General features: G+C 33.7%; 3 protein-coding genes and 1 long non-coding RNA gene across 5 annotated transcripts; 2 read left to right on the forward strand and 2 right to left on the reverse strand.

Annotated features, from left to right (window-relative positions):
- Positions 1-576: 576 nt before the first annotated feature.
- On the reverse strand, positions 577-5,493 carry LOC103852389 (calmodulin-binding transcription activator 4). Of its 2 annotated transcripts, XM_033283528.1 has the most exons (14): positions 5,379-5,493; positions 5,155-5,237; positions 4,933-5,058; positions 4,728-4,843; positions 4,513-4,601; positions 4,368-4,422; positions 3,659-4,283; positions 3,402-3,490; positions 3,223-3,307; positions 2,920-3,143; positions 2,135-2,781; positions 1,427-1,991; positions 1,061-1,357; positions 577-967 (listed from the first exon to the last, which is right to left on the reverse strand). In XM_033283528.1, the coding sequence occupies exons 2-14, from the start codon at positions 5,162-5,164 to the stop codon at positions 857-859; spliced, it is 3,039 nt and encodes a 1,012-aa protein (XP_033139419.1). In that variant the 5' UTR covers positions 5,165-5,237; positions 5,379-5,493; the 3' UTR covers positions 577-856. The 2 variants fall into 2 exon arrangements, with proteins under 2 accessions (XP_033139419.1, XP_009127544.1); XM_009129296.3 differs by having other exon boundaries at positions 5,155-5,469.
- A 2,228-nt stretch (positions 5,494-7,721) lies between these two features.
- LOC103837583 lies at positions 7,722-9,200 on the forward strand. Its single transcript, XR_626930.3, has 2 exons — positions 7,722-8,728; positions 8,809-9,200. It is a non-coding gene; the product is annotated as an uncharacterized LOC103837583 (long non-coding RNA).
- Positions 9,201-13,012: 3,812 nt separating this feature from the next.
- Positions 13,013-16,662, reverse strand: LOC103852392 (probable DNA primase large subunit). The gene is made up of 18 exons (XM_009129297.3): positions 16,367-16,662; positions 16,227-16,288; positions 16,047-16,150; positions 15,885-15,966; positions 15,751-15,810; positions 15,623-15,680; positions 15,398-15,417; positions 15,218-15,301; positions 15,061-15,125; positions 14,934-14,982; positions 14,807-14,854; positions 14,639-14,728; positions 14,478-14,537; positions 14,284-14,343; positions 14,018-14,092; positions 13,837-13,922; positions 13,384-13,477; positions 13,013-13,283 (listed from the first exon to the last, which is right to left on the reverse strand). The coding sequence occupies exons 1-18, from the start codon at positions 16,503-16,505 to the stop codon at positions 13,155-13,157; spliced, it is 1,365 nt and encodes a 454-aa protein (XP_009127545.1). The 5' UTR covers positions 16,506-16,662; the 3' UTR covers positions 13,013-13,154.
- An 8,049-nt stretch (positions 16,663-24,711) lies between these two features.
- On the forward strand, positions 24,712-26,808 carry LOC103852393 (probable methyltransferase At1g27930). Its single transcript, XM_009129298.3, has one exon. The coding sequence runs from the start codon at positions 24,964-24,966 to the stop codon at positions 25,849-25,851; it is 888 nt and encodes a 295-aa protein (XP_009127546.1). The 5' UTR covers positions 24,712-24,963; the 3' UTR covers positions 25,852-26,808.
- The last annotated feature ends 226 nt before the right edge of the window (positions 26,809-27,034 follow it).

The following is a 27,034-nucleotide window of genomic DNA, read 5'->3' on the forward strand; positions in this document are numbered from 1 at the left end:
TGGAGAGAGAAGTATCAAATGAAGCTGTTACATCAATGGTCAGAACATAGGTTGGTGGAGAGACCTCCTCATCAAGGGTGGTTGATGTGTAATGTGGCTTTCGAGTGGGATAAGGAGAAGGGGCTGATGGATGGAGCGTGGGTGGTTTAGGAATTACAGAGGAGTTGTTCTAATTCACAGTAACCTTCTCTAATGTGCTCAGCTTGGACGAAGCTAGGCTGACAACCATTTTGTGGGCAGTGGAAAGTATGACCAGTTTGTATTTCAGTAAGATTATCTCTACTGGTGATTTTAAAGAGATGTTCTGTGCAGTAGAAAAACCTCATCAGTGGCCTGCGTTTAGGCACCAGGGGGAGGGGATTAAGCTGAAGCTTAACTTTATGAAAGAGTATCAGCTCAGGGTGGTCAAGCACGAGGAGAATAGAGGAGCCTCTTTCATTGTTCAACATGTTATAAGAAAAGGATTGGTTCAGTCGTATGTGGCTAATGGACATCCTTCATGGTTCTTTGTTTGTTTTTCTACCCAAAGACGGCTTGGAGATACGCACGTGCCACCTCTATGTTAGACTTGCCTGATTGCCTCTATAAACTTATGATTTATCTTCTTTGTTTTTTCCCTTTTACAAGAAAAATCCATTTAAGCTTTTATAAGTTAGCCACAATAGAGAGAGAGAGATCATTTACAAACACTCACAACTAATAACATCTTTTCCCACTTGTTTTCTTCTTCTTCTTCAATGCAACACTCTACAAAACTACTTTCACTCTTGAAACTTCATAAATCTACAGACTATTATTATTATTTAATACCCCTCTAAATCCACAGTTTTTTTATCTAGCTGCCTGTCTTTCCCTCTCAAGGCAGTGTACGCAAATTCTCATATCGCATATCCGCTATGTCCAGCAACACATCATCATCCTCATCACCACCGTCTGTTCCTAATGTCTCTGTTTTCCCAAGCTCAGCCTTCAAACATTTAAAGAATCATTCAAAAAACACCTCAAACACACTAACTTATTAGTTAACTAACTATATCCTCCTAAGTTAACTAGTACTCACCTTTGTCTGACAGTATCTCTTGAGCACGCGCTGGTATTGCTGGCGAGCGTCCGGAGAATTAGTCATCGACAGAACACGAGAGAAAGCCTCATTCACTGCTCCGTCTACTTTCTCCTTGCGAAACACTTTGAGAATGTCTTCATCTTCACTCTCCTCCTCTCTACTCTCTACATCTTGCCTAAACCCTTTAAGGCCAACACCTTTTCTTCTCCACCTCAGTACAACCTTATCTAGTATCCCTACTGCCCAGCAGATAACCTTGTAATGCTTCCTTACTTGGTAGCCTCGAACATAAGCCTGCCAAGGATAGAAAGATGATAAAGAGACCAAAGGCTAATGACAAAAAAAACACAAATATAATCAAACCTGTATCTTCACAACTTTCTGGCGCTTGGCAAGAAACTCTTTTCGACCTTTATAGCCACGGTACTTCTTCTGGATAGACAAAGCTGCTGAGTTGTAGTTCTTCACATTTCCAAACGCTAGCTTCGACATGGCTGCGATCCCTTCGATATCTGCATAGATTCCGTACTCCTGATAGCAAGCAGCCATAGCTGCTTCTCTCTCTTGTCGCTTCCTGAACGAATGCGCACGAAAAGCTGCCTGGATTCTCGCAGCTGCTTGAGCTACGTTTCTCAATGCAGCCCGTGAATGTGGATCGTCATTACCGGGAGGACTTCTTCCTGAGATGGAATTCACGATCATCTCTGCTTGCACTTGAGCTGAGCCTAGAGAGTGTTCTGTTTCCTCGAGTGTGAGCGACGAGAGATGGTTTGTTAGCGCCACCTCGGATAAATAACCGGCGAGACCCTTGTGGCCGTTAGAAGCACCAATAGAAGCTGCGGTTTTACCAGCAGGGTCTTGCGCGTTGGGATCAGTCACTGCTCCAGCTGATGCCCCTGAGGCTATAAGGGCAGCCACCATTTTTTCTCTGCCACAGCAAAGACAACAGTATCGGTTATTAGATTCAGATGAAAGCAATATTTGACTTATGATGCTATAACAATCTTTCACTCTATTCAAATAAGAAAAGTTTAAATAACAGTGTTGGTCTACTGTTTATAGGCTGCTCACCTCCCATAGCGTGCAGCCCAATGAAGAGCGCTCCATCCGTTACTATCACGAAAATCCACACTGACTCCAAGACCAAGAATTGGATGAAGTGCCCACTCAAAGCCAAGGCCTGCAACCATATGAATAATGCCTTGTTCTTGCTTTGACAAAGAACAAGATGTTTGATCTTCATCTTGGGATCTCGAAGACAGCCACGCATCCAGTTTATCTTTAAGCAGTTTTTGTAGAAGCCAATCAACTGTACTGGATGGTGTTGCAGTGTCATCTAGAATCGTGTCAATAATATGGCTCCATTCCTCATCATCATCAGCTTTGATTTTCTTCAACTTATCAATGTCTGGTTCTATGTTGCTTTTCTTATCTGATAGAAGAGTTTGCACAAACCTAACAAGTAAGAAAAGCTCATCTCTACTGCACCTAGAGCAAGATGTGTCAGGCTTGTCACGATACTCGAATTCTTTTATTTGACTACAAGAGAGTCCATCTCCAGAAGTAATGCGTAAGTTCACTTTCCCAGGGCCACATGGAGGGGCTTCGCAGCGTATGACACCATCCTTAATGATCTCAAAAGGAACTTCAACGCTTCCAAACATGCAAGACCATGTTGATTCAGTTGGATCACAGAGAAATGATCCAATGATTATCACCTGCATTGTCCAATTAATCACCAACCATTTATTCTAAGCATCATTTTCTGTATATCACTTATAAAGAGTAGATTTATCAACTCCCACATAGACCAGAATCTCATCTAAATATTTAAAAAGATGGTCAAGAGATCACACCTTTGTAGTTTCATTGGCGTAACCCCACTGTGGTGAAACGTCCTGGATAGTAAACTCTTGCTTATGTGAAACTGTCGGTCTCATTTCTTGCTGGAGAGGCATCCTGATTATCCCTTCATCATCCATTATTCTACTGTACTCGGCATTATTCTCAGGATCTCCTAGCTCAGGATAGCAAGCAGGATGTTCGAAAGAACCAAGTTCTTGAGGCAGTAACAATGCACCTGAAATTTTAAAACAACTATTAGAACTGAACGACGTTGAAGAGCCTAACAGTATTCTTTAGCAAAGCAGATGACATACTTTGGTCAGCCTGGTTGCTGTAACTCCAGTTAGAATCTTCCTGCATTCCAGGTAGCAATCCTTTCACCGAACTTGGTGTGCTTCCCTGATTTCAATAAAACAGTAGATTAACTCCCACATTATAAACGTTTTACTTAATTAGTTAACAGATACAAAATAGTCTTCCTTGCTTGAATTACCTCAGAGTTAAGAGCTACAGAAGCCTCACATGCCTCCAGCACATCTTTCCAAGATTCAGACTCTTGATCTCCACTCCCTCCATTACCACCTGTAACAAGAATTCTTTTTACTCTTTCCTAATAACCTTATCCAGTACCGGGTATGGACAATATCATAAAAAGACAAACAAGGAAGCTATACAGTCTGCTACAATGAGAAATAGAAAGAAAGAATAACCAAGTATCGGAAAACCAATGTTTTGTAACTTTGGGCGTACCTGTATCATTCTTTGCGAGGGTGACATTGTTAGGATGATAGTCGGCTCCAATATACCCTCCGTAACTTCTCTCTAGTCTGTTATTCTCTGGTCTCTGATGTCCAGTTGCTTGTTGAGCAAGGTGATTGATGTCCTCAGCAGAGTCTAAAGATAACAGACTATCCAAACTTTCGTTTTGACTGTAGAGTGGATCTACATTATATTGGGCTCCAACATACCCTCCATAACATCTTTCTAGTTTGTTATTCTCTGGTCTCTGGTACACAGTCCCTGGCTGAGCAAGAAACTGGAGACTATCCAAACTTTCGTTTTGAGCGTAGAGTGGATCAACAGTACTAACAATGTCATCACCGAGACTCAGCTGTTCCTCAAGCCTCTTTATAGCCTGCCTATTTTCAAACTCATAAGAGCTTCCACTGCCTTGAGGGGTCTCAACTCCGTTACTGTTAAAGACAACTTCAGAGTTAACCTCCGGAGAAGTAGATGAATGCTGCTGAAGTACATCAGCAGAGTCACCAATGTAGTGATTGTAGCTTGCATTCTGAGTCCCAATGGAGCTTGGACTTGAAAAGAGAGTGGAAGCATTCTGTGAGAACTGCAAAACAGTTCCACTGGTTTGTCTTCCCTGAAATGATAAAGCCAACCATAACGTCACACAATGAAACCGAACTTATGGTATAATAAAGTATAACTTATAGGAGAAAGTCACCTCTTTTCCGTCACTTATGTCCCTGTAATGAACAAGAACAATATGGTCGTACTCCCTGATATAAAGAGCAATAAACTCCATGTCAGAAAACATTTCACTTTTACATCACAAATTAGGAAGTATGGAATATGAGTGCAGCACTCACGGATCTAGCATCCAGTAGATACGTCTCTGGAAAGTAGGATCATGCTCTCCATGGACATAATAACAACTCAAAGCCTCGACGTTACCCACCTGTTCACAACACACACATCAAAGGAGTCATTAACAACCTTAAAGAACATATCTAAAGACTGGAATAATCTTAACCACTAGCAAACTAACATCTAAGAACTTAAAGATAAGTATCCCTAAAACAACCTTAAGGCGTTCGTGAGCTTCAGCGATAGCTCTACCATCCTTCTTTCTCCGCCACTGATGACCATCTTTACGGAAGAATTTAAGAACCCTTCTATTGAAAAGAAGCAAAGACCCACCTGAGACAACAAAGTTGCAAGCCTTTTGTATCAAAAACTAAATTCGTCTCATCTCAAACTAGTAAAGAACGAGTAAAAGTCAAACTTACTGGGAGGGTTTTGAGGTGCCTTATGTGTTAGCTGATAGCGTTCATGATTCTGCAAAATGAAGTGCACCTCAGGGGGTTTCAACCAACGAGTCTGAGCTTCATGGTACAGATTACTAATCTCGTATTCTATACAAACAAACAAAAAGGTTTAGCCTTTAGTCATCGGAAGACTGAAGAAAACGAAAGGTTTAACCTTTAGCCTTTCTGTGTTGAGAAACTCACCAGACTGCATAATGATCTATGGATTGAGGAATCAATCTACTTTGCTCTCGACACAAACATGAGGATCAGTTCGGTCTTCGTTCCTAGGATGTTCGCAAATGATGGATTAAGATAAGGATCGTAACTAAGAGAGAGAGAGGAGTCGGTAAAGAGTATTTAACGATAAAGAAGAGGATTTTAAGAAAGAAGGAAGTAAGGTGTTAAAAATTGACTATGAGACTGACCAAGTTTCTCTGGGAACAGCAGAGGACGCTTCCGACAGATAGCCACGAAGATAGATGTTATGCGTGATCCTCTGTGGCGATGCCCATGCTATTGAAGCGAGGCTATTGGTCGACAGATAGTTAAACTAATTCCTGTCAAGCTGTCCTCCTCGAAGCTACGGAATGAAATTACGGAATCACCCCTAGTCTCGTTTGACTTTAGTATGTAGAGAGACTGGAGAGCACGACGACAAATTAATTCAACTTGTCATTGACAATTTTTCGGGGTATAGTTGTCATTATTTTTAAGATTCTTTTTCTCATTAATATTATATTTATTCTTTGGCCGACGTTACTGAACTATGGATGATACTTGTCCGGTGGACACAGAGCAAATATCCAAAATTGTGGTGCTACTCATAATTAATTTCGATCTATTTAGATTAATCTATACTATAATAAAAGGGTTATATAATCAACAGGGAGAGTGTCCACGTAGGATAATAAAATCGACCAATCAGAAGATTCCGTTTTGACACGTCAGCAAACTCTCTCTTCTTTTGGTGGGCCTTACTTACACGATAAATATTTATTATACGATCGCGTTTTCGTCTGAATTATTTATTGGGTTAGAAAAATCTTCTTTCTCTTAACTTTTTATCTTCAGTATCTCTTCGGCTTCTTCTCTTTCTCAGGGGTGAAACAGAGACTGCTAGGTTACAAGGAAGTAGATGAAACACAACAAACAACAGATTTCAAACAAAAAGATTTGGAACATGGGGAAGAACACGAAGGAGGCTACGCCTCGACCTCCGATGAACACCGACGGCATGGAGATTCAGTTATCTGGTCATCACTACGACGGGGTGTCCATGCCAGCCGATAGAACTGTCGCCGGTGTACTTTCAAAGCACCGCCGTCTAGGAGGGGGTCCTGCGGCCACATAACGTCGGATTCGCAAAGAACACTGACTCCCACTACAAAAAAATTGTTGTTTAGCATCATTTATTTTGTATTTTTGCATTAGTTATAAATGATGTAAAATAATTTTGCATCATTTATATAAATGACTCTGAAAGTGGTGATGCAAATAATTCACATCGTTTTGTTAATAATTGATGTAAAAATGCTAAATATTTACATCAACTATTATAAATGATGTAAAATATATATCAATTACAATAACTGATATTAATGTTACAATTAAAAATAATTGATGTAAAATATTCTTTTCATTGATGTTACAATTAAAAATAAGAAAATTACAAAAACAAGAAAACAAAAGAACACAATTAAAAAAACAGATAAACATAGTTCGCCGTAAGAGTTCTTCGATCAAGTTTCTTCTTCTTCCAATTCTCTGTATCTTTTGCTGTTGGTTGTAGGGTTTTAAGCTAATAGTTTCTTCTACAAATAAAACCATAATCATCATCACTCATATAAGAAAATACCGATTCATAGACAAAAACAATATAAAGAAAAGTTTGCATCAGATTGTCACTATTGACTAACCTTAACCAATGGTTCCTGAGGTAAACAATAATAGACTTCACGAAGGTTCCAAGAATATTATTTCAGATCTGCAGATTCAACCTCTCTTAAACTGTGTTAAAGAATTGTGTGTGGAAGAAAAGACTTTGCAAAAAAGATGTAAAGGATCGTTGCTTTTATTCAGTTGATTTCTTATTAGAAGGAAACGTGAACTAGTGGTGAGATAAAATAGGAGATATTGCTATATTTTTGGTAACAAACATATAGATTTTTAATGGTTTACAATTTTCTTTACAAAACAATTTAACGCAGTACATATATAAGATTAACTATTAACATTTATTAATTAGGTCGAAAATTTAAAATATTAGTTGTAAAAAAATAGAATAATTTCTTTCTTTTAATTAAATATGTATTCTAGTGAGTATAAAAATGTTTTTTTTAATATAGATTTTCAGATTCTTTATTTAGTTAATATATATGTTATATTTTTAATATTAAAAATATCAATTAATGTAGCTTACTTATTAAATCAATTCGAAATAGTTTATCAAAGCATAAAAAATCGTTTATAAGCAGAAATGATCTACGTACATATTAGTAACTAATGAAAATTATGTTAGTATCATTTTTATCATTGATGTCAAATTTGCAACATTTATTAAAATGATTTTACTTTTGAATCATTTAATAAGTGATGTAAACTCATATTTTCTATCATTTTTCAAAAAGTGATGTAAACTAATAAAGATTTGCATCAATTTCATTCAATCGATGCCAAACAAGTTAATAACCGCATCGTTTGTATCATTTCCTAATAAGTAATTCTAAATAGTATCATTTATTTTTGTGATTCTATTTAAGTGATGTAATATGATCCTTTTTTTGTAGTGTCCCTATCTCTCCATATTGACTGCGAAGAGGCTCCACCACTCATAGGTCCGAACAATCACATGATCCTCCTCCTACACTCACCGTTCGAGAAGTAACTATGTCGGAAAGTAAACGAACCTGGAGAACCGCCTTCTCCGTGGTAGATCCGCCGTCAAACGAGCCCCTCCCAACAGATCGATACAAACCCTAGAAATTCCAATGACTGATTTTCATTATTCGCCGGGGCTCCACCGTCCTCTAGCAGAGCAACACCTTCGACCAACGAGCCGCCAGGACCCATGAGGCACTCCTAGGGATCCGCCGCGCCATGGATTGAAAAACGGTATCGGAAAAAGGAGAAGAGAAGCACCACTGAAACGTCACCGGATGCCAACTACTTCGTCAGTAAGCTCAGACGCCGAAGGAGGGGGTGGGTGGGAGCCGGCCTGACTGTCCGACGAAGCTAATTATGATTGTTAGATTTGATGTTGGTTCAAATGAATTTAATTATAGTTCTGGGTCGCTACTTTTTTCCTTATACGAACAGGGTCTTTAGTCTGCTTCACTAGATTTGGGTTTATATAGTGAATGGAATCACTCTGTTCTAAAGGATATGGTACAAGTAGAATCTATCTGGGATTGAGAGCCATGAGATTCTTAGTGTTCTATCTTTCTCTGATTCTAGGTGGAAAACATTGTTTTGGCTCTAAAAATTGAGATTCGTGTGTCAAATTTTCATGGTACTTGACAAGATTACAACTTTTCTTACCATGAAAAGACATAAACTTTATAACTTGCATTGTTGTTTATAACTTGCATTGTTGTTGCTTGCTTTTATGTTAATTTTATATGCTTTATGAGCTCATAGTAGCTATACATTTACAGGTTTTTGATCTTACAGATGTGAAACACCATGATTTTGTACGTTAAGGTTTGGCGTTTTTGAGACCTTTGCAGCGAAAGGGGATGATTGTGCAAGAGAATGCAGAGAAAAGATGCAGATCATGGTGTGTAATATTTATACATCTTTAACATTTACCAATGAGAATTGAATTTGTTGAGTTTGTAGCAATAATGATGATGATAGGTTGCAGGTGGTGATGGTACAGGTGCTCGGGTTCGCCAATCTCTTGTCCAGAAGTAGGTGGGAATGTCAATATACTGTTGACAGAAGTTTTCAGCTGGCATAGCTCCATGTATAGTAGTGATATTCTTCCCCTCTCAAGTGTGTAATGAAAGTCATCCACCATGGAGTTTTCTCTATAAATAAGTTTTTGATGTTGGTTATGTTTGAAAGTGACAAGGACCCGGTAAGTACTCTAGATAAGTAGGTGTATTCATATAATTGGAGAATAAACAGCGTGTCATTGTTGGTTTGTTTCAAAGACGAGAATAAAAAGCCTTACTAGAAGTTTTTAAGACATTTTCTTCCATGTAAAAAAAAGAATGTTATAAGAAGAGGAAGGTCTAAAAAAATCATCCTTATTATCATCGACAACCACAAACATAATAACAAGCAACACTTCCAACAATTGTATACATATCTTCGACAGCAATAAAAAAAAGCAAATGGCATGACGTACTTCTTTAAAAGAGCAACATTTGAGTTTAGTTCCTTGACCTACAAAAAACACAACAATAGTTGACATAATAAAACTCAGATTTCAGATGAAAAGGTGCAGGTATATAAATGGAATCACAGATTGTATATCTGTCGTTGAGCATCCGGTTAGTGTTGGCATTATTTCCAAGAACAAGGAGTCATAGCTTGATGCTCAACAATGACACGTATGACCAAGAACAAGTCTTATAGAATGTCCTAAGGCGCTCATGGTTATGTGAGAAATATAACACATCCCAACACCAAAATGATCTAGGACATTCAAAATATAATTTTATAACTGTCTAGCTACTTATAGTTTATACATGATATTTATATACTAAATAAACATTGAGAAGATATAATCAAAACTAAATTTAAACAAAAAAACCCGGTCGTAGCCCAGAACTATAGTAAGTAATAAAAGGAGGATAGAAGCTTTAGATAGAGTGTCCACGTAGGCGAAAATAATCGGTCAATGAGAAACTATATTTCTGCTATGTCACCTCCTCTATTTATTTTTACAAAATGATCATTTAACTTTTTAGTTAAACAATTACTAGATCTCGATCTGCGCAACCGCGCGGAATTTTATTATCATTTATTTTTATATAAATATTTTGTTGTCAATTCTAAATTGGTATATATTATAATATATATGTGTTTATCAATTTTTAAAACATAATAAGTTTACAGTATATTTTTTTCACTGAATAGATTGTTTCAAACTTTCACATGCATTTGTATCTTCTTCTATATATACTTTTAGATTATTATTTCTTTATTAAAATCGTTATTTACATAGATTTATATCATCGAGTAGATAATTAAAAATTTAGTTTTGTTTAATTTTTAAAATGAACTATATAGTTTTAAATTTGTTTTCATTGGTTTAAGGTAGTAAATGTTAATCGTTGTTAGATAATATGATTGTTGTTATTTAAAAAACAAAATTAATAATTTTAAAAATTAACATCGACAAATATTTAAATAATTAACATATGAAGGTATAGTATTACAACATTAAATTATAAATATTTAATTTACACTATCTATAAATCTAATTGATCATCTATTGTTTAAATCTAATTATTGATATCCCAATAAAAAATTCAGGTAGGCCCAATATTTAAATGATAAGACTAGAGATTAAATGTAACATGATTTTCTAGGAATATGTCCAGTAGGTCCATTTTTTAAAAAATTACACATGAATTAAGGTTGTGACTTCTGTTTTAATATATAAGATAACCGAAAATATTTTTTTAGTGAAGAAACTATATTTTTTCCATGTCGCTTCCTCAATTTGTTATTACAAAATGATCCTTTAACTTTTTACTTAAATAATTATAACCGAAAATATTTTTTTAGTGAAATATATTATTTATATAAATATTATTATATTTTTTATTCACATAATAGTTTGTAAAAAAATATTTAGTATAAATAATATCATAATTTTATAAAATACTAAAATAAATTGGGTTAGTTTTTAACTTTCACAAATAAAAAGTATTATTTGTAAACTTAGAAAAGAATATATCAAGAATATTTTTTTCAGGAGAGAAAATAGAAAAATACATCAGAGACAAATCTATCTCTATTATGAAAATATTCCTCTATTTTAGAGAAAAAAAATAGAGGAATACATTGGAGATGGTCTAAGTCACGGCCGACGTAAATGATCGACGTTGAGATTTCAGCTTTTCTGATTCTTACTATTCTAATGTTTCAATATAATTTGAATTTTCCCTTTGCTTTATAATATAATGGTTTAAAAGTATTTTTTTTTGTTTCACTATATAAATTGTTTTTATATTTCAATGTAACTTTATACTTATTGGATATTGTGTGGCCAATTAAATTATGTAAATTATTGTGTAATTGATTAAATTTATAAATTAAATGACAGTTTTCAAAAGTAATATCTTTTAAATATTACAGATTTTAATTAAAACTAATTACATTTTGAAATAAATAGCTTAATCTATAAATTAATTCTATATAGATATGAGGACAAAATTGTAAAGTGGCATCACCTTGAATTTTTCTAATTTTGTGCATTATTAATTGGAGTGAGATAATCAACATCTAATATTATGTTACTCTCAAAATGGTCGAACTGTACATTGTAATTGGAGAAAGAAAACAAACAAAAATCAACCGAAGACTTTTAAGATATATGAAACAAAAATTAGAAATATAAATTCTCTGCAATTAAATAATAAGGCAATAAAATTGTAAAAATACAAAAAAATAAATAAAAACAGAAAGAAAAATTTAGTAAAATAAAATCATAATATAACTTCCATAATTGATAGTGCTCAGTTATACTAAAAAGTCTAAATTTACAACATAAACGTTTTATTTACATCTTTAAATCTATTATCTAATTAAAATGATTCTAAAAAAAAGTGCCAGCATAAAAATTTAGAAAATATACGATAAAATATAAATCATAACGTTAAAAATATATTATCACTGATCACTAAAAAATCATGTTAGTAGTAATAAAAATGAAATGACAACACATTTATTAAAACTATAGAACGACACACAACAAGGTGTTATTAAATATACAAACTACAAATTAAATATGCTCAACGCAAACACACATAAAAATGAGACATTATATTTGGATATATTTAAATAAATAATTTTAAATATATTATATTCTTGATAATTTTAAAATTACTTTAAAAGAAACTAAATTATTAAAAATTAATATACAAATAAAACTAAAGCAATATTTTGTAATGTAAAAATAATAAATGAATAAAAAATATATTATGTTAATAAAATAGATTTTAAATTTGAAAGATTTCTAATTCATGTAATATTAGAAAATTCAAAAACAATTTATTACAATTAATATTTTACCATTAGATATATTAAAATAATATTCTAGACCGATATTCAATTGTCAGTTTTCAACTATTACACGTAAAAAATATTATTAAATACGTTTTCTTAAAAGGGAGTTTTATATTTTAAGTATGTTATTGGAGTACTTTTTCTTTTCGTGAATTTATTCGAGATGAGATTTCAATCTTTTAAACGAATATAATTTATGTTCTATACATAATTTTTTTTTACATAACTCTAAAATCTCGAACTTGATTCTTCATATTTTATTAGTTAATTGTGTTTCATATAATAAAAATACTTACTTCAAACTAAAAATATATAAAAATCGAATTTAAAAATTAGTTATATATAATTTAATATACAAAAATTCACATACAAATAAAAATGGTAAATGTAACAAATTAAAATATATTATCCGCGCGTAGCGCGGAGAAAAGATCTAGTAATCTTAAAATTTGTATTTATTTAGATATCCGTTCTTCATTACGAATATTTGGTAAAAACTTAAATCTTTAGTAGGATACTCACTTTATAAAAATATAAAAGACTTTGATTACGAAGAAAACAAACAGAATATTCTGATAAATTTTGACAACACAACCGTTGAAGTCTATAAAATATATGAAAATGATTACTGCATGATGATTTGAAGTTGGGAACTTGGCTTATTTTAATACCCTTAGGACATGTTGATCATATGCAAAGACACTAATAGTGCCACTGAGCTGGTAAAATAAGACTGAGTCCGAATCCAATGTATAATGCTGGCGAGGGAGACATTGCGTGAGTGAGGAGAGGACCATATTTGGTTTGAATATTGGTGTAAATCTAATTCTTGTGACTTTGAAGTGCGCAAAAGCCTAAAGGTTTATGCATGCCATGGTTTTTGGAGTTGAAATTTCTGAAAAACTTAGATTTTAATTCAACACAATTCCTGATCGTATTCATAATTTGCTTAACATTATTTAAACCGGAGCAGGAGGCGTCTTGGATTTCAAAATCTTCTGACTCTCCTCGAAGTATTGGTTCGGATGGTTGATACCAGCATCACACGATGTACCATAAACGGCTTCAAAGGTCATTGTGCATGCAAGCTTTTAGTATTATTGTACATGCATATAAAGAAGACCACGTTAGTGTTTGCTCGTAAGAAAAAAGATTTAAGGTTTAGTTAGAGATACAAAGATGAATAACCTGATAATGTTTGTTCCGCACTTGATCCATAACACCTTCCATTCCACGAGAACTCAATCCCATTCTACCAAGTGCTGCTCTCAGGTTATCCTCACTGTCATTTTAGCACCATAAATCCATGAGATACATACATTACTCTGATATTCACCTAACACATCTTTTACTTCAATTATTGTTTCGCTTTATAGCTACATTAAGAGGAAATAGCAACAACTTCTGCTCATAGAAAGAGTCTACGTCTCTTTAAGATATACTCCCTATGTTTCCTAATTAAGATATAAATGAAAACTAAAGCTAAAGCTCAAAACGTTTGCAGCCGCTAGCAACGGTTTCTATCCAGCAACAATAATACTTGCGGGGTTGGTAGATACAACAACCTATATGAAAATTATAATGCTTTCCTAATTCCTTTCTTTCACAGAAAGAGAGTAAATTTTTACTAAGAAAAGTGACCTGAAATGTCGATAAGGACAGCCATGATGATCCCCAGCACCAGGAGCAGATAAGATGATCTTCTGACAAGCATAAGGGGTATAATCCTGTAATTGCAATGTGAAAATTAGGTATCAGAAGCTCATCATTGCAGCTTTCGCTGACATGTAATAAAAAATATGTGAAACAGTAAGCATCTTACCGTTCTCTTGCCTTCCTTCCCGTAGTTATGGCGAATGGAGTAGGCGTACTCTTTATCGAATCTCTCAGAGCCAACCTAAGAATAAAAAAGGAAAAATAAAGAAGTATCCATAGCTCAGTAATACTTAGTTTCTGCAGATAATAGTCTACCCATCACCTCCTTATTCAAATATGCTAGCACGCAAAAACATGACATAGTACACATTAACCTCTAGGAGAGAAAAGATTCGAAAACTTAGCAGATAAAACATTTGGGAATCAAGTTACCTTTTTGGTGAATTCTGCTCTCCAAAATGCTAGGGCGTCATCCAGCTTCAGACCCACACCCTACACATCAATAGACAACTTAGTGATGTACAAATAGAAGACAAAGCATAAGAAAAAATAACCGGTGTATATTTACTAGCCCCAACTCATTATGTGAAAACATATGAGAAAAGGGAGAGGGATTAAAGAGGAACCTTCAAAAATAGACCCAGTTGCATTCTTCCTCCATGTTTTAGATGATGATCTTCTCGAACCTGTGTGTATAAAGTGTAAACGTTCACATGTTACATTGCATGGGAGCAGGATATGTAAACAATGATGAATAGAAGTTTTGAAAGCCCTGAGGCAAACTTACTTTTTCAAATAGATGCCTCATACAAAGTGGGAAGGAACTCTTGGCAACTTGATCAATATCCTTAAGTGATATCTCAGCGTACTCAGTTGACTGTGGAGGAAAATTAACAGCTTCAATGATATCTATGAATGTATAATAATATAACAAGTTTTAAAGGACGATCCTTACCTGCGAATAATCGGGACCCAAGTAGCTTGTAGATAAGGCTTCTACTATCTGAATGATTAACGATAATAAAGTTAAGGAGACAAGGGACAGTGAATAAAGCAGTTGATTTCAAGTCCAAGTGCTTAACTGGAGTTAGTCTGTCTTTCTCTCGCTCCCGAATGGTCGTAGTCCATTTTCTGCCAAAAAAAAAAAGTCTTGTTAAAGCAAGTTATAAGAAGAACTTGTAGGTATTCATATAACCAGGGAATAATAACCTGTTTGTCAGAATAAGGGCCTTGGATATATGAGATCGAAATTGTGTGACAACAAGAGAAACCAACTGATAGGAGAAATAAGGAAATCCAAATGAGAAACTACTATCAACTGAAGAGACGTTATATTTTGAAACTGGAAAGGGAAACCAATACTTACCTGACTGCCAGCAACAAAGGCAAACCCTTTCTGTATAAGTACTCTACGGCTAGCTACAAGGTCAGGAACCTCTTCAAAAGGAACCTTTTTTTTATAACGAGTAAATGAATAATGGGATCAGATAAGTGAAACTCCTAGCTTTTGGTATATGAACATATACAAAAGAAGATGCAGGCGTACCTTGTAGTATACGGCTTCAACTGCAAAGAATAAAACAAGAAACTTTCCGTAAGAAAAAGTACAAGTCCTACTGCTAAATAGCTCAGAGATAAAGAAGGTAAGAAAATCATATATAAATGCAACAAAGTCCATCTATGACTAATTATTGACACCAGGCACGCCGCTACTATGTTATGCTGATACTAAACGATAACATCACTAGATGCGAAAAAGAGATATTATTACCGGTAGGTGAAATTTGACCCAGTGAACGTACCACTTGCCCCAACCTCTCCTTCAAACCCTGCAAATAGTCAAAGATATACGATTTGGATCCTGAATAAACACCATAAAATAAACCTCTAAAACGTTACCTCAAGTTCTGCTCCTGTGACTGCCTTATACGGTAATCCAAACTCTCCCACAATTGCTCTCTGTGAACAAGAATACAAAATTAAACTTTTATCACCAGATACATCCAAAAGCAAACCAAACCAAAAAGAAGTACCTGAGCTTCAAAGTTCTGAAGCCGGAACCTATGTCGGAAAAGAGCAGTCTCCATGCTAAGAAACCATTTCTTCAATTCATCCCTTTTAAAAAAAAAAAAAGAATCAGCTTTGGGAAACCAAAACAAACTGAAGATAGAAAATAAGACAAGAATAAAGCTTACGATCTGCAATAAACGAGACGTAACACAAAATGTGAGATGATATCCTTGTTCAACATTACAGACGCATCAGGATCTCTCATATGTTCTTTCCACAAAGTGTCCACCTTTAATCGCAAAAACGAATCGGATTGAGATAACAAAACAATCTAGAAGCAATTGAGTTTTCACGGTGAAGCTCACCAGATCATCCATTTCCTTAGGGTTTCTCCCGCGGGCTAATCCATCTGAGACCCCTTTCAGAACTAACCACAAATTAACAAAATTGATCAAAACCCCAGATAGATTCTCATCGAGTATAAGGAGATGGATTTGAGTTAAACCTCGGAGGCGATCTACGGCGAAGAGCTCGAATTCTTCTAATCGGACTTCCATCTGTGGAGCTGAGAGGTATAGCGGGATCTTGGGATTTGAAACGGTGTCGTTGGAGGGAGTTCGTTTCTGAGATCGTATCACCTCCATTTCTAACTTGTTCTTCTTTCGACGTTCTCTGTGTGTGTTGTTGTTTCCTCACTCGGCAAAACACAAAGGGGCGCGGCGCTAAACAGAAAAGGGTTGTCGATAAAAAGCGCGGGAGAATATGTAGGCTGGAGAGCGGGACTTTCTTTGTTGGGCCTGTTAGAGGGTTTTTGTCAGTAATAATATTAGCATAACGGAACCCACGAGATTAAAAAAGAGTTTCTTTCTTCTTCTTTTAACTGTGTATATAACATTTGTTTTTTTAACAAATTTTTTTCATGAAAATTTATATGAAAAATATTTTGTGATATGTAATTGTGGGCAATTCTTCTAAATAGACAATATTCAAGTTTTGATCACAAAAATAGACCATACGGAAAAAAATGACCAAAATGTTTTATTTAATAGATAAAAAAATCCTAATATCCTAGATATATAAAAAAAAATTTGAGAAGAACTAAGAAGAATATGAGAAGAACATTGAAAGTTATGACAACACCTAAAATTAATAGAAATATAGATCGCATGGAAACCCTGTTGAAGAATTCCTTGTTTCGAAGACGTTATGAAATCGGAATCCATTAGAAACTTCTAAAAATGCATTGGTAACGCGTTTCTTATAATCTATGCGATTTTCAGAAACTCACTATTCTAATTTGGAATGCATGTGATTTTATTGTTATTTGATGTAATGAGTACTTGTTTTCGTTTTGTATGTTTAAAATGGAATGTTATCTTGTTGGCTTGTAATTTATTATCATCTTTCAGTATTTGTTGGATTCTTCCGATTCAAAAGTAGTTGAGGAGTTTTATTATTAAATATCCTAATTTTTTTAGTGACTATATTACCATATTTTTAAGAAATATATGTACATAATTATGTAAGTATGAATATATTACCACGTTTCAAAATATTTGCCAAACCATCTTTATAAAAAATACTTTAATAGTGATATGTGAATTATTTGTCATTGTCATATTTAATTTTCTGCCAGAAATATAAATTTTATAAATAAAATTGTATATGTCATAATTGGATAAATGATGTGTCACATTTTTCAAAAGTTATATAATATTTTTGTCGAAAATAATACAATGGAGACATATAAGCAAATAAAAATAAATTTTAATAATGTTTAAAGGATATATAATTTAAATCTTAAAGTTATAATAGTTTTTAAAATAAATTTCCTTAAATTCATTGAATCCTTTTAAAAGTTCAACTTCTAGTGATGTATAAATGATTTTGGTAAACATTATTTTCACCATGGTTTGAAATTGGCTGACTTCGCGGTAGTGAAAGGTTTGGGATTGTCACAATTATAGCTTATTCATTTTAATGTAAAATTAAATTTTAACCCGTACGTCCATGTAGATTTTTTTAATTTTATAAATGTATTTGATATTATTACAAATGTTTTAATATATATTTATATTTTAGTATTATATATTGTATAACTCTATAATATTATTGTTTATATTTCTTATTCGCCATTATTAATATATAATGATTTGTTTAATACATTTTTCTTTGTTATTAGTTTTTATTACTTACTAATATATTTTTGAATTAAGTACAATAAAATAACAATATGAAATAATCAAATAGATAACCTCTTTCAAAATATGTTTTTTTTTTTAGTTTCTACATTTTGCTATAATACATTTTTTAAATTTATTTATCTATATTACAGAAAAGAAATATGTTTAAGATAATTTATATTTACATGTTGTGTTTAAGAAAAAATACTTTAGCATATATTATTTTAGTATTTTACGGGGATTTATAAGTAAAAACACTATTTTATTTAAATAATATAGCACTATTATTTTAATAAATTTTATACATAGTAACATCTATCATATCATTTTAGTAAATTTTATTAATATAGGATATTATGATATTAAGTTTAATTAATTAAAATTTTAAAATATTAGATTGCTTTAATTTTACAACATATATAGTTTTTTTTTTCGTGGTGCATTTCAAAAATTTATTATTTATCATCTATAATTTTATCTTTTGTAGAATTTGAAATATTATCATTTTTAGTTTGAATATTTTTTTCAAAATTTAAACTTTTAAAAATTACACTACTATTTTTGAGTTTAGAAGATTACATGAATTTTGAATTTGTTTTTGTTACTACATTAATACATTATTTTATAAAAAAATATTTGAATTTTTGGTAATATTTTCTAAATTTTTCTCAACATATTTTGTTATAACTAAAACAAAAAAAAATTATAATTAAAATTTTATTTGTCATTGATATTCTAAGTGAATTACTAAAATTTCATAGTTTTCTAGTAACATAGTTTTTAAATAGTATATGAACTAAAGGTTATTATATACTATTATATTTTTGTATATAAATATTTTAAATAATATATTGTTGAGAGTTTCAAAATAAATAAATAAAATATAATATATATTTGTAGATATGAAAGTTTAACCTATGTTAATAAATTTATTTTTGTATAAAATACTATATTTTACTAATTTTAACCTATTTTAATGATGAATGGTAATTTATTTAAATATAACAATTTATTTTATTTTTTAAAATTTTCTAGTTAATGTAATTTTGTCATATTTAATTCATATAGCATTTCTATTTTTACATAATAGAGAATATAATTATAGAATTTATTAAAAAATAGTATATAATTTATATTTTTCCCTTTGGTCGATTCAAGTGGACTTTATCCTAGATTTGTCAATTTCTCCCTGGTTGAGGACCTTTGGATGCCAGTTTTCTAGATGCCAGTTTTCTATAAGAAGGGTCATCCTTAAAGGGAAAAAAAAAACAATCCCAAGGTAAGGTCTAAACTGATCTAATCGGTAAAGCTGGAAAAAGAGCCGAGTTTAACGGCGAAAAGCTCCTTTCAAAGGAAGGAGTGACAAAAAAGGTCGGGACAGTGGCTGTTACCGCATTGACTTCAGAAGATTTGGATGTGTTAAGGTTAACCTGCCAAAACTCACTAAATTTACGTTGCTTCACAAGGTTTTATAATAAAATTTAGTTAACATTGATTTATAACAATATTATATTATTAATTACAAAATTAATTAATATGTTATTTTATAAAATATTTAAATTCTAAAGTAAGACTTTGTTTGATTCTTTTTCAACATATTTTATTATAACTAAAAAATAAAATTCAAATTTATAGTTGGTTTATTATTAATTTAAGTAATCAATATATCATATTAACTAATTTTTCGGTGGTCCTACTATTACTTGTTAATGGTAGATAAAAATATGATCCTAAATTAATAGATTAGAGGCAATAGTTATTTGATGGATATAACATTTTTTGCTATAATCCCTTACTTATTAATATAGAAACATTTTAGGAGAATAACCTTTGTTTAGTACGATATTCACAAGTTTGCTATTATTGATGAGGTGTCAACTACATGCTCCTTCATGCTTCTTTTTTTATAGACCAACATTTACTAAAATAATTACAATATATGATATGGATTAATGAAATGAATATAGTTACCAGACTAAATGCGAGACCTGACTATATGCATTTGGTCAAACATTTAATGTTGTATTTGAAATGAAAAATCAGATTTACAAGCTACCAATAATAGCTTAATGATTATGTTCACAATTAATTTTTTTTGAACTTTGTAACTCTTTTTATTGTTGGAAATAAAATATGTTCATACAATTCTTGTAATATTAATACATTAAATATGTGATTTTGTACTCTATTTTCTTTATGAAATTGGATCATAGGTATTTCGAGTTCAAACATAAAAAATCTAAGGAATGTAATAATTAGAGATAAGAATGAAAACAAATTACGAAAGGAGAATTCGTCTAAAATTCATCTACGTAGAAACCATTTTTCTGAAAAACTTAGATTAGAAATATGGGATCTATTAATAATCTCTAATATTTTTTACTTTTTTTAAACCAAAAAAAAAAGGTTATAGAATGTCTGTGTAACTTTTATTATACCAACGAACCTTTGACAAACTAATGGTCCACTATCGTTAACTTTTGTTACAACTTTTTCCTATATTTCTCTATATAGTTTCTCTATATAGTTTTCATATGGCGTTTGATTCTATACATATACAAGTGAAATTATTATAACTCAAAGATTTGTAATAGGCAGAGTAACTTTTTCATGTGTTTAGTCACATAAGTGTTTTTTATAACACTGGTTTTATTGCTTAGGAAAAAAAGAAAGTTCATAAAACGGCACAAATCCTTCCCAAAAAAGGGAGAGAGAGAGGCGCCAAAAATAAAACCGACAAGAAAAAGACAAAGCAGAGACTATAAGAGTAGCGATGAGGAGTAAACAGCACTCCCAAACCCAAGCCTCAAAACATATTGTTGCATACTATGCAGATTCAGGATCTAGCTCTCCGAGCTTCCACTTTCAACATGTTCCACAACCAACGGGACCACCCAAGGCAACATAGGATTTATATCAAAGATCTCGAATGACACTCACTGCAATTTCCTCAGCGACTTTGTTCCTTAAATCTATGACATGTTCCACCGAGCAAGGAGACAGGGACGACAAGGCTTGCACAAATTGATCAGCCAGCTCACTAAACCATGTGAACTTGGTCCGAGCGCCTCCCGGACGAGAGAACAGTTCAAATCAATGATGACGTTCGTATAATGCAACAAAACCAAACTTTCCACCACCCAACAAAAACTTTTAAGCTCAGCTTCCAATTTAGACCGGACGTTCATAAAAGCTCAGCGACTATGTAACAGTGCCCTACCATCGTAGTTTCGAATGATCCACGAAGCTCCACATAAATGTTTTGATCCGGACCAGCTAACTCCTATGTTACACTTAACAGAACCAGCGGGAGGAGGAGACCATGAAATGGAATTATTACATCCCTCCCCAACATCTGCCACAATATTCTGTTCACAGAAATTAGCATCAAACCACGCACCCGCATCTTATGAGGCTTTTGAGGACGTCATCTCCAGGCTTGTTTGAGTCATTTCGAAGTGGAGAACATTTCTCGCCTTCCACACCTGCCACATAACCCAGGGGAAAACTCTGTTATGCTTGTAGTAGGATCTTCTTCCATTGACAAAAAATCAAGTGATAAACATTAAGAAACACCGAGGATCTTGAGAATCCTGCTGCTGGTAGTTGGACTCCAGACCTATCCCACACTTCTTTAGCAAACGGGCATGAGAAGAGGAGATGGCAAATCGATTCGGAGTCCAAATGATCTCGTATCCAACTGTAGACCTCTTGAATTCAGTCTTTCTTTTACAGGAACAATACCAGACAAAACTCTCCGCAAGAAATGTTTTAACTTGGGTGGGGCACGAATCTTCCAAATAGCTTTCCGTAGATTATTTTCAATTGGTGGGATCCCATTCGGCTGAGGTTGTTGAATTTCTTGCAAAGTTCCAAGTAGTCTCCTTCCAGATTGAGAAGTATAACCGCCATTAGAGGTAAAACCCCATTTCCACGCATCCCTCCTACTGATATGCGGTTTAAGTTTGAGGATCAGCTCGGCATGTGCTGCTATGAAAGTCTGTCTAACAAATTCAACATTCCATCTTCCCAACCATTCAATCAAAAGATCAGAAACACAAAGCGTGAAGTCCACTACACTGCCCTGCCTGTACATTGGTGTCTTAGGGACCTTGTCGATGATCCGATTATCACGCCATACATTAGTGTCTCTGCCATCACCAATGTCACAGACCAGACCCTCTTTTAATAATGATCTTCCAAACAACAGACTACGCCATGCAAATGAAGGTCTACTGCCCAAGCCACACTCCAGGAAGTCGCTACGCCGATGGTATCTACTTTTCAGGACTCGAGTAACTAAAGATTGTGGTCTAGACCATATCCCAAGCCTGCTTGCAGCGAAGAGCTTGGTTGAACTGCTTGATATCGTGAAAACCCAACCCTCCATCCTCTTTCTTGCGGCACATTTTCTGCCACAGAGACCCATGCTATTTTCCTTCTCTTCTCCCTCCACCAGAACTATGTCATCACGCTTGTGAGATTCATACACAGGTTTTTCAGTAGTCACATAAGTTATAAAACTGTTTACAACCATTTAAATGTTTTTAACTCCATTTTATGTATTTTTGTTTATAATCTTCTTTTACAAATTAAAAACCTATTTTTTCCATATATGATTTCATAATTTTCAGATTATGTCATATAAAAATCTATATATTTAATATTTCAATTAAATATTAAATATTTTTTTAATTTATTTTATTCCGTAAAAGGCATAGATCTTGATCTACTAATAAATAAAAGGAGAAAAAATAATGAAAGTTGTAAAAATAAATGAAGAGACTACAGATTCAGGGTTGCATAAACTGATGCACCGAAGAAGAAGACATCGGTAATTCGGTATATTAAGTTTTGAAAAAAAAAAAAACAGAGAAGACATCGTTTATCGGTATATTCATCATTTAGCTAAATCAGAAAAAACATTCAAATAAACGCACATACTTCGATTGAACTCTCTGGCGTGATGACACTGCGGTGAAGAATGGCTTTGCGTTTGTTGGAGGCTTGTCTGGTTTCGAGCTCCGACGAACGAGGATCTCGAGGGTGTTTGTTCCGGTGGCGTCAAGGCGGAGGCGATCAAGTCGAGGCGGTGATTACGTGTGACGCGTTAATGGAGCATATCACTCCACGTGTCGAGCCTGCCTCCTTGACGCGCTATCCAGCTGGCCGTGCGGTTTCTGAGGTTGGACCGAGGGCCCATTTTAGCCTTTCTATTTTGCCCGCTGGTTTTTGGGCTTGTAGTCGTTTGTAATGTAATCGGACTTCGTCTTTTAAATGGGCTTGGTCCAGTTATCTAATATTAACAAAAACTTTGACGGAAAAAAAAAAACGCACATACTTCGAATCTGTGAGATGATGGGTGTTAAATAATAGAAGTAGCCGTTAGCTCATGATAAAATATTGATATTACTTTTAACTGTATATACGTGCAAAAAATCACAAAACCAATCACCAATTAATTTTCTTGTATTTCAAATAACTGATTTGACGTTATACCCAATTCAAGCATTTCACGCTTACCTTGCACATCATTAAGATTCACGCGTTTGGGGTTCTTCTCGTTTTGAAAGAACTAGAGCCTTTTTACCAAAAAAAAGAACTGGAGCCTAAGAGCACCTTTAACGCGGTGTCTTAAGTCGCGTCTCTAGGGTATTTAGGTTTTTAAAAAAAAGGAAAATGGGTAATTATACCAGAAACGTCTTTTAATTAGGAAGCAGAAGAGACGGATTTTATGTAACACGCGTCACACATTCCCGCTTCTTTCTCTCTCTCTTTGCCGGATCATCTTCTCTCATTCTCTCTTGACTCCTCGACGACACCGACTCTCTCTGGTGATACCCATTTGATACGAGAGATGGGTATTCTCATGATCTATTATGAGAATGAAAAGTTCACATGTTCCGCTACAGTTTGGTGGTATACACTCACAATAAATGAAAATTATCCCAAACACTAAATATTACATTTATAACAAAATTAAATATTTTTAAAAAATTAAGTATGAAATAGAGTATTTAATAAATGTTAATTTAAAAAAAATTAATATTCACTCCATTTCATTTTAATTGTTATTTTAGACTTATACAGAAATTAAAAAACCATTTAATTTTGGATATTTACTAAATAAAAACATCATTACCAATACACTTAAGCACATTTCAACCAATGAAAAATAGATTGAAATATAAAATTGATAATTTTTGCATTGAAATTATAAAATGACATTTATTTAAAACAAATTTTTTATTTTACAACGACAATTAAACTGAAACATCATGAGTATATCAAAATGTTTCAAAAGGGTCAAGTATTCTTTCTAATTCATATATTAATAATCCATGTGTTTCATATTAAATGCTATTTTAGATTTTAAAATTCATTTCCTTATAAATTTTTTTTTTACGTTTTCAATGCATATATTCAATACATTTTCTAAGTTTATATTTATTTTTAGCTTATTGCCAAAATCCAATAAAATATTCTATTAGTTAAAGAAAAATAGAAAATTTAATGATTTTTTAATTTATGTGAAAAATTAAACGACATTTTTTATAAAATGAATGTAGTAAGTGGTTATGAATTTCATTCCCATAAAGACTAATTAACAACTTATCAAATTATAAATTATTGCTCATTATGGCAAGTACGATACTTGCTGTCTTATAATTACTCTTTTAAAAGTTTTCGATCAACAATTAACTAATGCAATAAAATCTGGATACTCACCGGTAAAGATTTATTTATAAGTGAAACGATTAAATTAGATAATAAGACAACAATGATTCATCACTCAAACGTGCAATGATGGAGACCGACGTGCTTCACGTTCATTGACTTCTTCCTCAGCATGATTTCTCCACTTTCTCATCCAATCCCATCCACCCTTGTATAACAATCTCTCGCCAAACGCAAGAAAATGCGAAAAACAAAATCAATCATGAATCACAAAAGTGCAAAGCACACGCTTCTAGAGCGACCTTGGTTCATCGTGCTGGCTCTAGCTGGACTTATTGGTGGCGCAGTGCTCATCACCAGTTTCATCCGATCTACGGACAACACTTTATCACTATGTTCCACGGCTAAAACAACTGCAAAATCCATAGCAGAATACACAGCCACACCAATCCAGCTCCAATCCATCGTCCATTACGCAACCTCACGCACCGTCCCTCAACAAACCTTCGATGAGATCTCTATCTCCTTAGAAGTCCTTAAGGACCGTTTACCTTGCAATTTTCTTGTCTTTGGCCTCGGTCGTGACTCCCTCATGTGGGCCTCCCTCAATCCAGGTGGCACCACTGTGTTCATGGAGGAGGATCCTGAATGGATCCAGGCCGTCCTCAAGGACGCACCGTCCCTAAGAGCCCACCATGTTCAGTATCGGACCCAACTTTCTCAAGCGGACCGTCTTCTCAAAACCTACCGGTCTGAACCTAAATGTTTACCAGCCAACGCTTTCCCCATCCGCTACAACGAAAAATGTCCATTGGCGTTGACTTCACTTCCTGATGAGTTTTATGATACCGAGTGGGATTTGATCATGGTGGACGCACCAAAAGGGTACTTCGCAACCGCGCCAGGGAGGATGGCAGCCATATTCTCATCAGCCGTCATGGCACGTAACCGGAAGGGTGCTGGCACGACGCACGTTTTCCTTCATGACGTTGACCGCAAAGTGGAGAAAGCTTACGCCAATGAGTTTCTTTGTGAGAAGTATAGAGTCAAATCTGCTGGTAGGCTCTGGCACTTCGAAATACCTAACGCCGCTAACATGAGCGACCAGCCAGGGGATCGATTCTGCTAGATTGCGCCCATATTCGGTTATTGGCTACTTCCTTTACATTGAACACCGCATAGCTCTTCTGATTTTTAAATCGTTTGTTTTTTTAAATACAACTATCCAAAGGCTTCACATTAAAATAAATCATTAATCCTATCGCTATTACTCTTTATTTTTGTATGGTGTGCTGTAGAAAATTACTAAATCAAAGATCTAGTCTTTTTGACTTGGCGTGCAAGGCTGGTTTGTCTTGGACATCAATGTTCGAGGCTGGTTTCATTTTTGCTAAGTTATAAATTTTACAAATTGCTAAATGATTCATTGTTGTAATATTTAGGCGTTCTCACTTCTATCCAGTTAAAAGATGATTCTAACAAATAGGATGGAAATTTTAAGGTTAAAACGTTTTTTAAAAAGAGTTGTATGCCCTTGACAAAAAAAAAAGGGGTTGTATGAAAAAATTTAAAATGATAGAGAAAGTAAACATGGGTGCTATCAACTTAAAATATCTCGTATATTTTAGTTAGGAGATTGATTCCCCCTCTCCCCATTGGTTATTTACAATAAGCTATTGAGATCAAACAAACCTAAGATTTTACGTACAGTTGCAATCCTAAACTTTATTCTGTGGAAGCACCGTAGCCTATTGGTTAAGGTTTAAAGGTTTCTACACCCAGGTCTGGAGTTCGAATCCCAGACTATGAAATTTATTGCAGATTACAGGAAATCCAGATTTCAAGTCCCGGAGAGAGCGGTTTATTAAACAATTATACAGACTAAAGAGGAAAGGCTTGCAAGAGATCTTCAACACGGTGCAAGTAAATCTAGTCAAGCGTGGATCTTCATAGGACGGCTCAAGTGATGCAGTTAGGCGTAGGTCTTCATAAGGCAAGTAGTATTGTCGGTTGTCGAATCGTCTATGTAATCTTTCTTATATCATAATTGTAAGATCATAATAAATCAGCGTTAAAAAAAAAAAAACTTTATTCTAGTCCTTATTCAATGATATACTAGATTTTGACCCGTGCAACCGCACGGGTGTTTATTTTCACTTTTCTATACATAAATTATTGTTTTAGAACATAAGTGGTATATATTTTTAATGTTAATCATATACTTAAATATTTATATAACTATTTCAAATACAATAATTTTATAATTTACATGTTATAATTAATTAATTGTTTAAACTTTATGTATTTGCCAC

Source organism: Brassica rapa, chromosome A02, assembly GCF_000309985.2.
Source record: "Brassica rapa cultivar Chiifu-401-42 chromosome A02, CAAS_Brap_v3.01, whole genome shotgun sequence".
In the NCBI taxonomy this organism is placed as follows: domain Eukaryota; kingdom Viridiplantae; phylum Streptophyta; class Magnoliopsida; order Brassicales; family Brassicaceae; genus Brassica; species Brassica rapa.